This window comes from Centruroides vittatus, unplaced genomic scaffold (assembly GCF_030686945.1).
Source record: "Centruroides vittatus isolate TY-2023 unplaced genomic scaffold, ASM3068694v2 contig_1208, whole genome shotgun sequence".
Classification (NCBI taxonomy): Eukaryota; Metazoa; Arthropoda; class Arachnida; order Scorpiones; family Buthidae; genus Centruroides; species Centruroides vittatus.
The window spans coordinates 419,294-433,357 of NW_027120772.1; the positions used below are offsets into that span (position 1 = coordinate 419,294).

The 14,064-nt window shown below is 35.3% G+C and overlaps 1 protein-coding gene across 1 annotated transcript; it reads right to left on the reverse strand.

Moving 5' to 3' along the window:
- Positions 1-668: 668 nt before the first annotated feature.
- LOC136985336 (protein Skeletor, isoforms B/C-like) lies at positions 669-13,828 on the reverse strand. The gene is made up of 16 exons (XM_067282600.1): positions 13,576-13,828; positions 6,925-7,065; positions 6,786-6,858; positions 6,600-6,708; positions 6,358-6,523; positions 3,863-3,935; positions 3,611-3,797; positions 3,374-3,473; positions 3,167-3,306; positions 2,974-3,100; positions 2,793-2,906; positions 2,494-2,724; positions 2,000-2,193; positions 1,858-1,918; positions 1,595-1,764; positions 669-1,523 (listed from the first exon to the last, which is right to left on the reverse strand). Exons 1-16 carry the CDS (start codon positions 13,634-13,636, stop codon positions 669-671), a joined length of 2,802 nt encoding a protein of 933 aa, XP_067138701.1. The 5' UTR covers positions 13,637-13,828.
- Positions 13,829-14,064: the final 236 nt, after the last annotated feature.

Consider the following 14,064-nt stretch of genomic DNA (forward strand, 5'->3'; position numbering starts at 1 on the left):
TATCTTATTCATTAAAATAATATTATGTCTAAGGGTATAAACACGTGTAACAAATACGCAAAATGAGTTTAGCTAACGACAGAGAAAATGTTAATTTAAAAAATATGAATGTTTCAGATGTAACTTTGGTTTATTGTTTCGTTTCGCTACCATCGAAGTCGGGACACTTTCTAATTACGTAATACTGAATGTCCGAGTACCGTACATAGAAGTAGAAAACACGCCACCGTATCAAAAGGGTTAGTTTAAAGTTTCTGGTGTATATCCAGATTTTGTTATCTGTGCATTGCAATTGCAAGATGGCGGAGGATTTGGCTTTACTCATAATTACTTAAGTTAAAATAATAGAGAAGTTAATGACAACGATACGATAAAAGCCAACAATGTGCAACGACAAGAATTTGAAGTCTTTCGGCGTCGATCACAAGTACGGCTCCATTCGATCTACAAATATGTCTCAATCCAAAATAAGCCACGTTACATTAATATATAAATTCCCTTCTCCATAAAAGGGCTTGATTTTGAACAAGTTGCCGTTGGTTACACTCGAGATAATCTGGATGACGCGAACCCCGGATGATACTGGTCTTCTGCAATCAGAGAAAGTACGTGATCTAAAATAGGGTAAGTGGCATTAGGACCTTGTCCACTTCTCAATACTATAGGAATTAAAGGTTTAGGTTTCTCTTATGCCTATGGTTGATTCTTGTATTTTTCAAATTTTCCTGTGGTAAGGGTACCAACATTGGCAAGAGAGGACCTTTGGAAGGTTTGGGATGTTTATCATCCGGTATCAGAGTAGAGAAACGAATATCGGTAGGTAAAACAGAAGAAAGGAAATTATTCTTATGTTTCAAGTTATTTGCATTATGTACCAACAAAGGAACAGATCCTGGTTTCCTTATCCTTTCTCCAAATTTAGGCTGGTTCGATGAACTGACAGTGTCGTGGCGAGATATTGGTTCTCTTCGTGGTTTTCCTTGGAACAAATCTTCTAGAGTTCTGTTGGTTCGAATAATCAAAGGAACAAACCCCTCTTGATATACATTACTGGGTTTGGAAAAGGGTCTTCTAGTTGTCCCTCTGTAAGGATAGCTTTGGTAATTGTTTATAACAGTCTGTTTTCGAGGTCTTTGTGTTGTAGTGGTGGTAGTGGTGGTGATGGTGGTGGTAGTAAATCGATAAGTAGGTCGACGAGTTGGCCTGGTTGTCACTCTTTCTGGTGTGAATACTGCAGCGGGCCATTTGGTCGCTAAAGATGTAGGATGATAATGATGATTCTTTACTTTGATGATATCTGGATATATTTCGGTGGAAGTTTTATTATCTAGCTCGTCTACGTAGTCATAATATATAATTTCATAATCAACGGGTGCTGCTGTTGTGGTTTTTAACAAATGATTATCTGTCTTGTAATAAATGTTATTGGTTGTTCTTCCACTAGCCGATGGCTGTAAAATTCTGTTCTCTTTACAAGAATCTACAACATGAATCTTCCAGCCCAAAAATCGGTGAGTGAAGCACTAAAAGTTGATTTTAAAATACGTAATAAGCTTTGAATGAAAATCTGATTTTACAAGTGGAGGAAATTTACCTGATAGTACACAAGATCTGGTGTATTTCTATCTGGTTTCCACGACATGACTCCCGCCTTTCCATTTTCACATTTCAGTGTCAATTGTCGTTGGAAATTTTCGAAAGTCTCGTAGTCATCAGGTTTAACTGTGCGATTAGTGGGGATCTTCCACTCGCAAAGTCTTCCAGCTACAAGTTATAAGATGTCCATATTATTTATTTGATATAATATTATATAAAACCTAATAAATAAATTTTATTAGTTTATTAAGTGAGACCTACTTGCAGTTGGCACAACTTTTCCGCTTCTGTTAATACCTACACCAGCAAAGATGGTTACTTTCTGCAAGGAAATGCGATTCGTGTCATTTATTCAAAATATAAACCACGCATACCGCATAGAATTTGAATACGAATTTCTTACCCGTTTATTCGCCTCCGATTTATATTCGTAACCACCCTCTGGATCATCCGTAATGTAGAGAGGGTGATGACGGGAAGGGTTCTGCGCGTCGTATCCACCTTCCACCAGGAAAGTGTAAGTTTTACCGCGTTCTACTGTTAGTTCTGGTACCAGTATTCCATTAACATACCAGGCAATGCCCCATCCGACGTTTCCTAAAAAGTGAATAGTTTAAAATATGATATTTATAGTTTAAAGTGTAATGCTTAACACAAGCGGTTCTCTGCAATTTTTATATGCAAAAAATTTAAACTGTTGAGGATTGGCTAAAGATATACTTTTCAAAAGAATACGTACAGTACGTCCATCTTTATCAATATCTCGTTTTTCAACCAATCGTGCATAAAATATGTTTCGATCACATCTTTCTTAAAGCGCAGAGGACCACTCGTGTTTGAATGTTTTAATTGATAAAACATTATTGTTATTTATTGTTTGAATCATTTGAATCGTACCCGTAATAGCCTGATAACCGCGCTTGCCTCCAGTTGGACCAATTTGCACCCTAAATGTTTGATCCGCTGGGCATACTATAGGTTGTATGTCCCAAGCATCAGTTTTTGGTTCTTCTGTAGTTGTTGTAGTGGTGGTAATTACTGGGCTTGTTTCTTTGTGCTCGGATGAATAATCACCTGGTTCGGGACAGTTCCAAAGAGGAGGTCGAAAGAAGTCGATGAGATAGTTTCCTAAAAAAAATTAAAAATCGTTAAGTTTGGGATTAGTGAATAATCAGGTAATTAATTAATCGACTAACCTTTCGTCTTGTGCTTATGATAAGAAGCCTCTCCTCGATTGTTTATCTGCCCAATTGCCCACATAACTGCTTGAGGACCATCCGAGTAGATATGTTGATCATATTTTGCATCGACTGAAAAAATTCCATCTGTGAGACGTGAATAATCGATAAATGAATACTTTTTAAATGAAATTCTTACCACCCAACTGAGGACGCCTGAAAGTGATCATGGTATAACCATTTACGATTGCCGCATTCATGAGCAATACATTTTCTTGAGCCGAAGAATACTTAGTGTCTGGGCATACACCACGATTTCCCACGCACTGATAAGTAAAAAGTTATTTATTGAACCGTAATTATTATTTTAATTAGTTATAAATATCACTCACTTGTTGTTTCGACTCCAAATAATAATCAACGGCGTGACCTCGATTGGCCCCATCTATCCACGTAATTATAGCATCGGCATCTACCATCCGAGTGAAAGTATCATTCTTGCTAAATCCAAAAGCCATATATTCTCCTTTATCTGCAAAAATATTGTTAATTTTAAAGCATTTAAACAATCGTTTTTTTAATTTTCTAATAATTTTTACCTATTTTTGCAACCAGCTGCATAATGACATCGTTTTCTTCCACCACCCATCTTAACTCGAAACCTAAATCGTCAAGGAGGACCTCGCAGTTCAACTTGTTCTAAAATTGCAGGAAATTCATTATTACAACCGAATTTAAATTAGAGAAATGTGCTTTCTAGTGGTGACGATGCGACATTCGGGAAATTAAAGACGATAGGTAAGGACAGAGAGAAATCTAGCGTAAAATTTTCTTACCTCAGTCTTAACTCCTAAACTACTCAAAGATGGAGGAACCGCAATATGATGAGGTATCTTGACGCTTCCGAAATCGACATTAAATTCTTGGCACCACACACCCAGCCAGTCATAATCGTAAATAGTTTTGATATCAGGTAGGGATATCACTACAGTTTTGCCAGTATATTGAGCAAGTGGAGCGGGGCTAAACGAAACAGCTATTGTGAGTTTTCGTGCACAGCAAAGAACACAAGAGCATTTCAAACTTACCTTCCATTTTCATCTTTCAATCTCAATCCACGTTCGTTCTGTCCGGCCCCTTTGGATACCCACCAATAAGCAGCTGGAAAATTAAAATCACGAGTAAGTTAATCCTACGTAGCAAGTAATTTAACTCTAACTCAATTCAGCAGGTTATTAAGACAGATGTCGACGATCTCGCAATATTCTCTCTAAAAGTTAGTACCGAAAGCATAATTTTAAAAATTAACTAGAAATTGTAAAGCGTGGCGCCCCTTCAAACTGCATCCTTCTCGAGGTTTAAGCCGTAGTTTGTTTAGATTTGAAGCGAACAAAATTTTGTAATTTTTGAATGAATTATACATCGAGTGTCGAGAAGTCCGCTACTTTGTAGATATCGTGTTAAACGCATTAGTAACAATAAAAACTATCGTTAATTTGTAAGTGACAACTGATATGGAATTCAAATAGCAAACGTTTACAGGATGGACCAAAAGTCAGTTAACCGTGTTTTGTTTTGTACGTTCGTGGAACAGTTGTAAATATAAATAGTACGGAATTGCATTCATTTTGGTACAACTGGCTATAGAACAAGACAGAAATTATGTCTTCACAACGATTAACTAACTTTTGGCCATCCCGCACTTTCACTCAGTATCGTATCAACTACGATCGTCTAAATATGCAACGAGTGACTTTTCTGAAACTTGCTGTATCTTTTCGAGTCTAATTTCAAATACGAACTCATCAGTTATGGAATTCACGCTAAATTATAAGGGAGATCAGTAATTGTAACGATGCATCAGATTCGCAAAGCGGTTCATTCTAAAAGCATTCGAAATAAGTAATTATTTTGTATTAAACTGCATAATATGCATAATAAATACTTACGTACACACCAAAACATTCATCTTTCTCTGCCCGTAAAACTAACGCAAGTGCCTTATCTGTATTCTGATTAAGATCTAAACTTTTGAAAGTTTTCTTAAAATTAAAAACAAACAAAAGGTTTAAAAATGTCTTTATGGATACGTAAGATTGCATTTCTTTCCATTTGTTACGAATCGAAGATAAACTTTTTTCATTTTTGGCTCCGAAAATGACAGGGTTGATGCAAATATCTTTACCAGGAAAATGCAACGATTACTAATATTTTAGGACTTGAAAAAAGAAAATGATATTTTATTCTGTTCCAGTATGCGTGTACTATAAATTCTGATTTTATTCGATGCAAATGAGAAAAGAATTTGCCATTCTTGCCTACGGCAATATAAATATACACATGTGTAGTTTTTCGAGACATCGTAATATATGTTACGAAAAGAAATTAAAAAAATACCAAGTACGTGCTGACAAAATATTTCTGACAAGATATTCTACGAATGTACTGTACTTCTGAAAGTAAAATACGTAAGCAATTATGTCAAGCTTGAATACTGGCATAAAAATAATTGACAACTCAATTATTCGAGGATGGTTTAGAACGGTTGGGAGATTTCGTGACGATAATTATGATCTGAATAAGACTTTGCAATTGATGCAAATTTGAACAACTTTTTGAAGGTATTTGTGGCATACTCGCAATTTCAGTATTAGTATTACTATCATCTTTTAAAGAAGGATTCGATACTAAAATTTAAAAGTATTTTCTGCACGGCGCTAGTAACTGCATCTATACACCTAAGTTAGTAGAAATATATATTGAAAGACAGCAAAAATAGTAGGAGGGATAAGGATGAAATCTCCATTGTTTAAGAGTAAGTTCAATTAGTGTGTTTATTCGTTCACTGATTTACTTCTAATTATACCAGGAAAGTATATAATATCGTATATGATACATTCCGGTGTTTTATTGTAAAATATAGTGACAATAATAAATATAAAGTATATTATCATGTTATTAGTGTATTGTGTGTATTAGAACAATAATATGAAATATGTTCTACTGTATCACTCGCAATATTTATTTTTTTAAATGTGTAAGCGTACGGCTACGGTCGCTATTGTTTGGCCATTATGGGCCTAATTTCGATTAAAATTTTCTGTTTTGGAATAAATTATCTCGCAATCAGTGCTACACTAGACAATAGGACAGTTATAAACGACATATTAGTTTATACTTCTTTACAGGTAAGTACGCTTTTCTCTAAGGAACACGCTTATTGCAATGCCAAGTTCTCTAATCAATTCGTAATAAATAAATTTGATAAATCACAAATGACTTTTGGCACTAAGATGCAAATTTTACTTTATTATCGAAATAATGGCGTAGAAATACAATATACTGGCCTCTGTTAACATCAATTTCATTAGTTTTTAAACATTATGTGCGTTGTTAGTAGAAGCTATATGGCGCTCTATTATATTTAAAAATGGCGCTGATTGTTATCGAGTTATTCCCAAATTTCTATTAGGAATAACTCGTTGACGGGAAACAAAATGGCGATTTCGTGGAATGGAAGGGGTTGGTGTAACACGCCAACCGTTTCGCGTTGGTCCGCGACCTACGAAAGATGGAGTTTTACCGGGTCCTTGTCCATCGTAGGTAAAATCTGGCACCAAAAATGTTTGCGAGTCTAGGACCATGACCTTGCCAGACGAAACGCCGTGCTGTAAGGATGACATCTTGCCAATATTGGTAGGTCTGGGTATTTGTAAGTTTCTAGGAATTAGCAGGTCGGCGAAGTTGGCCTGAAGAAAGTTATAATTAAGAATATGTAACTACAATCAAATACACGATTCAAAATTAATTTCGGTACGAACTTACGTGAAATTTTCTGCACCAGACGGCTAGCCATTTGATGTCTTTCAGTGTTTTACCTTCTGGTAATTTCAAGAGCAAATCTTTATTGCGGTAAGCTTTTAGAGGTTTGGTTCTGTAAGATAAACGAAAACGTGTTTCCTTAGAAGAATCTAGCACCGTACAGACAACATATTTTATACTTAGACTTACCCTCCTTTTTCGTCTGGGATTATGAAACCAGTGGCATCTGGTCTGGAGGTCTTTCCAGCCCAGAAAAAAGCATCTGAAATAGAAATTTTAAATTGTAGTTTGGTTTGGTCACGTCAGTTCTTTATAAAATCTGGTTTACCTGGTCCAGCTCCATCGTAAGTAAACCCTTTGACGAATATTCTCTTGTCATCGACAGCGTAAACATCTCCAGTTACGTCATGAAAATGGGTGTTGAATTTGCCTATTTTTGTTCCATAATAAGGGGCTGCAATAGTGAATGCTGGAAGAGAACAGTAATTTAAGTTTATAAATCGTAACTCGAAAACTGTTCTTTAAGGGGATTTCCATAATAATTTCAGAAGTAGAGTGTAGAAAAAATTTAGAACAGTTCTTCGAGTTATCAATATAGCATAAAATATATCAAAATATAATTGAGTAATCTATATGAATTATGTTTTCAATTACGACCAATACAGTTACGCAGTTCGAAAAGCATAGCCCGCAAAACTCGTTTTTCTGCAGATAAAAATTTTTCTACATTCAAAAAGTCTCGTGAAGCGTGATAGAAGAAACTCAAACACCTATACGCAGAAAACTGACGTTTTAGAAGATAAGAGTCGAAGCATTCGGAAACTTGCTCGGTTCGTCCGATAACTTTTCACGTCACAAACAAGGACCGTCTATAACGGAAGCTTTGCTCGTGTCAATGCAACTTGATAATCGAGTTCTAAATCAAGGACGAGAGGCTATTTTTGCAGGTCAACTTCTGTGTCTTGTGCGTCGCGTTCAGTAGTTTATCAATAAAAAGAACGAGGAAAAACTATACAGAACTCGGGATAAATTCCCAATTAAAAATTGTGTAATACGGCATTTGACAGACTATTTTTTTAAGCTTTTTCTTTTATAAAGGAAACAGGATTTAGAATTGATCACACTTAAATGTAAACATTCATACAAAGTAAAAATTTCAATATAAATTATCTGATTAGTGAAAAAAATCACAAATAACACTTAAATAAATTAGTGGAAATTGCTTTCTAATTGTTTAAATTAATATTAAAATTAAATTTAAAAAAACGAATATCAACCGACAGACGTCGAGCATCGTTGACTGGTCGCCATGTTTTTGATGTAAGCGATTCTTCGCGCTACGATTTCATTTTACAGCGCGAAATAGTTTATAAAATATTGAAAAGAAACGTGGCGACAACTGCAATTTTACTCGCTTTTCGTTTCGCATAAACGATTTTGAATGCACGAATAGTTTTTAAATTATCATCTAATAATAAAATAGTTTTATTTGGTAGAGGTTAACGAACGAGCGAAGAAAATTATTTTTGATCGTTTGACAAAAAGAAAAAAAATGATCAGACAAGAAAATGTGGTTAGAAGTTCCTCGTTTGAATATAACCTTGTCCTTATTCACATCTCAGCTTTTTATATTTGCTGTTTTTTGTGCTTCGTCGAAACTCATTCAAGGCCACCTTTTGTTCCCGCAATTTCTTTGTTCTCTGGCAGCATTTCATTCAGGTTTTCCCGTTGAGAAAATTCCGCCATTCCAACATGTTTTAATTATTTTCGAACCTTACACGAGATGGAAGTGATTACGCGCAGCACTATTTACTAATAGAGAACAGTTTAGTCCACTTTTAAAACACTTAACCCTTCTATTACCAACGTGACGTAAGGAGGAAAAGATAATACACGAACTCGGTTCTAGGGCATCTAAAGAGAGACAAAACAATGCTAAGCTACATAAACCGTTTATTTTTAGTAGGGCCCTAAAGCTAAGTTTAATTAAATTTCGTCTCCGCGCTAAATAGGGAGAAGATTCGAGCGTCAACGACCCCCATTCGACAAGTGTGGGATTTTAGTTAATCGGCTTCTCTCATGACTTCTTTTTTACATATAAATCTTAACTAGAACATAATTATACAAAAAAAGCGAGTTTCTACTGAGCAACACGATCTATAATTAAGTTATTTAAAGTTGCTGTAAATTTATTTGGGTGACTTATGAAGGAGCAGATTAAAGAAATCCCTAAACGGCTTGAGATATTACTTAAACACGATAGATTTTTCAACTCGATAATGTTTAGGCCTAATGGCAAAATAATTAAAACCAGCACGCGTCGTCATCTCGCCGCCATGATTAAAACTAATGCAATTTCACTTAATATACGAGAAAATGAATAAACTTATGGATAAAAACTAATTAGGACAGTAGATTTATTAATAACCTGATAAAGATTGAAGGAAAAAGAGAATCTTTCGGAAGATGTACGGCTTCCTATTCATTCAACTTGTTTAAATTGTAAATTAAAAACTGAAAGTGTAGTCGGTTAACGGACTGTTAACATTAATGCCAAATTTCGAGCATCCACCCTGATTTAGCGGGGCGTGTCTGCTTTTGCACAAAGTTTTAATGCTTAGCCAAGCATTTCCTCATTCTATAATAAATTTTACAATTCTCAAGTGCTTATTTTTCTTCACTACTTCGCATAAAAGCAAATGAATGCACGGTAACATTTAAATATTTCTAATATCATTTGAAATGGAAGCAATTTCCTGAACGTACGAGAGTTTTAATTGTCGAATAGCGACTACAATTGACGAAATTGCGAGTAAATCAAAGTTTTATCGTTCGCAGTGGCCGTAATGAGAAGAAATGTAGAACGGAAGGCTAGCGACTTCATTCATTTCAGTAAAGTAGAACGAAAGTTGAATTCAACAAACTGTACTTTTTGTTTGTTTTGTAAGATTTGCTCTTTCCCTTTCCGCAACGAAGGGCTTTATTTCAATTATCTAAAATAAAACAAAAGCTTTCCGCTTATTTTTACTTTCTCTGCAATTTAGCCGATCGGGCAGAGAAAACCAGAAGGTCTACCCCGCACCGAGTTACTTTTCGGTCCTTCTATTGGGGGACCGGCAACATCACATATAGCCACTAATGTTACTAGGTTAAACATTTAATTACGTATTATTGTTAATAGTAAACTAAAACTGCATGCAAAATCCCAACTCGATGTCGTTATCCTCGCTAAAGGTCTTTTTCTGGAGAGAACTTTTACAAAATTTTGCCCTAAATTCGTACGCTAGGGGTCGAGATAAGAATAAGGAAGAAGGATCGTCCATTATTTCCATATCGTCATATTACAAAGATCGTTTTTGTTTTTTGCATTAAACGGACAAACGAAAGTCAAAAATTAAATTAAAAAAATCTTGACATTAGAAGGCAGTAGGACGAGAAATTTCGTTAGTGTGAGGTTATCGATTCGGACCAGTTTAATAGGTTAATTAGGAGAAAGCTGGCAAAATTTGATAGCTTAGATAAGATAAGAAATGTTCTGATTTTTTGTTTTCTTGGATATTGTTATACAAAATAGCGTGGAAAGCCAACTAAACAGTCGTTTTTTCATGCAAATTTCCCATATATTTGTGCCAGCTAGTATGGAAATCTAGCTACAGTAGCTTTTCCAATGCAAATTTCCCATATTTTATGCTCCACTCTGTGAATTAAACTGCATATCCATGATTTCCATATGAAATACGGCTAAGAATGTATTATAAAACTATAATGAGTAGGAAAAAAGTAGCATTAAATGTATTAAAATTCAAACTTTGAGGGTATTAAACTTATTTTCCTATTGTAAAGAGGGTCATTTTAGCGATGAAAATAAATCGTACTGAGGGTAAACTTCAAAAATAGTTTTTAACCTCGAAACAGCTCTATCTCACGAATTTGACGTGAGAAAAACGTCCTCACAGTTCCTCGAACTGATACGAATACCTTTGACGTTTACTGGAACAACGTGGCGGTGAGAATCGATACAATGTTTTTTCAGAAGTTTGTCTTCTTACCTGTTAGACACGCTTTGTTGTTGACAAAAAGACATGGATAAACCGATAATTTACAGCTAATACTTCTAAATTGTTCCTTTGCACAAGTAAAACAAAACTATTGTTTACATAACAGAGAAAGTAGGCTACCTACGCTTCCTTCTTTATATTTATAATAAACTATTTTATATTTTTATTAATTTTCCCTTATCTAATGTTATAGTTCCTATTCCTGTTAGCTACGGTTTTAATAAATTTATTTAATTTCTAGCACGGGGAATACGTAAAAGTTCTCGAGTTAATTCTCTCTTATGACTCAACTTCGGCAAGAAAATTACGTATGGTGCATAGATGATAGTGTAAATAACAAAATATTTTTCGTCCTTCCTTTTTTTCAAATATAATCGTGCCAAGGTTGAACTTAGAATGAAAATTACGACATCTAAACGAAAACAGTAACTCCATTTATTTCATTGTTTCTAACAATAATTTCGTCACGAATGAAACAATAGGCAATAATCTATCCTCTTTATAAGATACTGCAATTAGATCGTCACTACCAAGAAATTTATGTTTCCGTTTACCTTTCTTGTTTCCTACTCAGTACTATAAACCGGATATGTACTGCCTTCTCTACGGTTTGTTATCGTAGTAGCATATACCGGTGTTTTACCAAATTTTTTAGACTATTGCCCCCTTTTAATGTGTATATTTCTTATACACGTTTCTTTGTTTCAACATGAATTTTTGTCCCTTTTGTCTTCAGACACCCCTATCACTTCTTGCTTTCCAGCGCCCCCTTGAAGACGCCCTCTTTGAAAATCTCTGGCATATACAATATACGGTACCTTCGGTGTAGTAAGCTAAAGGGCTTTAGAAACGCTTACACTAAGATCTAATTGGTAAAGGCGACGATACCCCCAGTTCAATTAGTTAGCTGTAATCGTTTGTTTACTTACCATTCACCCCTCAGGCTATAAGTTCACTAGCGCGTGATCGAAAAAATATAGGTCGGTTTCGCGATAAAAAAGGCACCTTATTAGAAATTACGAAAAAAATTCCTTAATCTTGTTGGAGTGGCATTTACGGTTTCCCATCGTTACAGTGAAATTTACAGAGACTCGCAACAAATTGAGAGTAAAAAAATTGGGGTGAAAATGCAAGCGGATCGTATCTTCGACAGTAGTTATTGATTGTCAACGTTCATACATAATTGATCCGATAATAACCAGTTCTTCATACTCAAACTGACTGGAGAGTGTACGTAAGAGGCTGGAATTTTAAGTAATGAGACATACCGAACTGGTACAATACAAATTGCTTAATGGAATGTTAGAACTGTGCAGCTACGAAAGGGTCTTCGAGTATGCGTAAGTATGACATAAATGGACCAAGTCTCGATAATATTCGTCATGTAGAGCTATAAGTTTTCCATGTAGAAAACCATCATGAAATGTTGCCTTAGAGTAAGATAGTAACACGATTAAGTGTACAGTACGTTAAGCGTTTCGTAATTACAGGAAAAAAGTGGCTGGTATAGAAAAGGAAACGACGTCGTTACACGTTCGACTGGAAACATTAACGAATTGTTTAAGTTCAACAGGTTATTTAACCTAATCATTTTCTCATTCCATTTAACCCTGCAATTAAAAAATGTTGTTGTTTGTTAAATTTAACTTGGCAATAAGTAAGTAACCAGTTAGAAACTGTTATGCGTGCACTCTGTCAAATGCCTCCCTCTATACAGAGATTATGTTGTTACGTTTGCGTAATGACTTTTTTTGGCCCATTTATCTTTCTTTTCTTAAATTTTACAGGAATTTCTCACCAGCATTCTGTTGTAATGGCGTTAGGGACCGAGTTGCCTTCGTTAACGACGTAGCCCTAGAATGACGTAAAGGGGCCACGTTAGTTAATATTTGAGTGGATAATAAATATTACCTTTAACCTAATTTATAGTCTGCCAGAGAATTTGGTTCATTTATTGTTAATCTATCCATTTATTTCAGCAACAATGGTTCTTAGAGCCGCGTGTTTTGAAAGTATCCGTTTAAGAAAAGAGTACAAAATACTTTTTAACGCATGACCGATGACTCGTGCTTCCCACTATTTACTCGAACATTTTTCTTGTTTTTTTACTCGAACATTACCTGACTTTTCGACTCTCCCTCCGGCTTTGTTAAGTCGATATTAGACAAGTTTTCCGGAATTTTCTTAGAGTAATGATAGCTACTTCTCAGAGCTTTCCTCTACCTCTCTCCTAGTCAAGTTTGGTATGAAAATTGCATTTAAATGAGCCGTTGAAACATCTGTTCTTCCTCGGGAGCTGTAATCAACTGGTTCGGATGATCTTCACGTAAAATATATGTCCTTTTGCCTCATGCAATTCGTATTTCCCCCCTTTAAAAAGTCTAAAAATTCTTTCTTCCAGTGGAATTTTCAACTCGAGAGTCACTCATATACAAATACATGCTTTATACGTATAATCAGGTGGAAAATTTGTAAGTTTTCTAGCTATGAGGATAAATTGCAACGCATTTTACGCACACAACATATTCAAATTCGATTAAATAATAAAATTTAAACACTAAATTTGTTAATTATTTTATGAGTATTAAATGATTTACGTCCACATTTTCTTTGAGTTTATAATCCAAACATGGGAAAAACGGTCTTGAATAATGATATTTTTAATTATAAAATACTTATATTAAACCGTCAATTAAATTTAAAAATATTTTAATCAACTATTAGTGAAATAATCTTTAATATTTAAATACGTGTAAAAATTTAATTAGCGTCATTTCGAATTATTGCCAATTTTTTTCTGAGATGAATTTATAAAATTAGATAAAATCGAAATAACTCCATAAACATTTAATTATTTGACTAGTTAAGGCCATTCCATTAAGGGGTTAATGGAGGAGAACTTAAGTGCAAAACGATCTTACCTAAGATACAGAAGAGCAGCAACAGAAAGGTGCGATGTATCATTTCCAATTCGTTCGGCATTCTGAGCTCTTCTTCCGTAATGCGCCGCTTTACCTCCTCTTTGGAGCAACGACCGTCGCTTGCCTCTTTCTCTTTGGACGTCGGTAGTCACGTGGACCTAGTGTGGACGGACCGGTGACCCGGTTACGAAGGAAACTTCGCGGACTTTCAGGGTCAAAAATGACTAGTTGCTCCGACACGCCGAACGAACAATTAGTGTTTATCGGTAGTCAATTCGTCTCTGTTCTGTGTTCCATTCAACATTGTCGGCTCCAGATTCGACCTATTTCCCTCCTCAGTTTGGAAAAAACACATCTAAGTGTTCCCGTTGAGAATAAGTTACGAGATTTAAGTTCATCAAAATTCGTACCCGGATGGCCCCTCGCCTCAATGAGGTGCAATTCGGGGTGAGTGCTACCACTTCGCTAGTGGCGTGAAAGCGGTGTCGA

Excerpts from the sequence above, each read along its gene's own strand:
- LOC136985336 (XM_067282600.1), bottom strand. The coding sequence starts at position 13,636 with ATGCCGAACGAATTGGAAATGATACATCGCACCTTTCTGTTGCTGCTC. Across the intron at positions 6,524-6,599 it reads TCTGGTGCAGAAAATTTCAC|GCCAACTTCGCCGACCTGCT; the intron begins GTAAGTTCGTAC and ends AACTTTCTTCAG. Across the intron at positions 3,307-3,373 it reads GCAGCTGGTTGCAAAAATAG|ATAAAGGAGAATATATGGCT; the intron begins GTAAAAATTATT and ends ATATTTTTGCAG.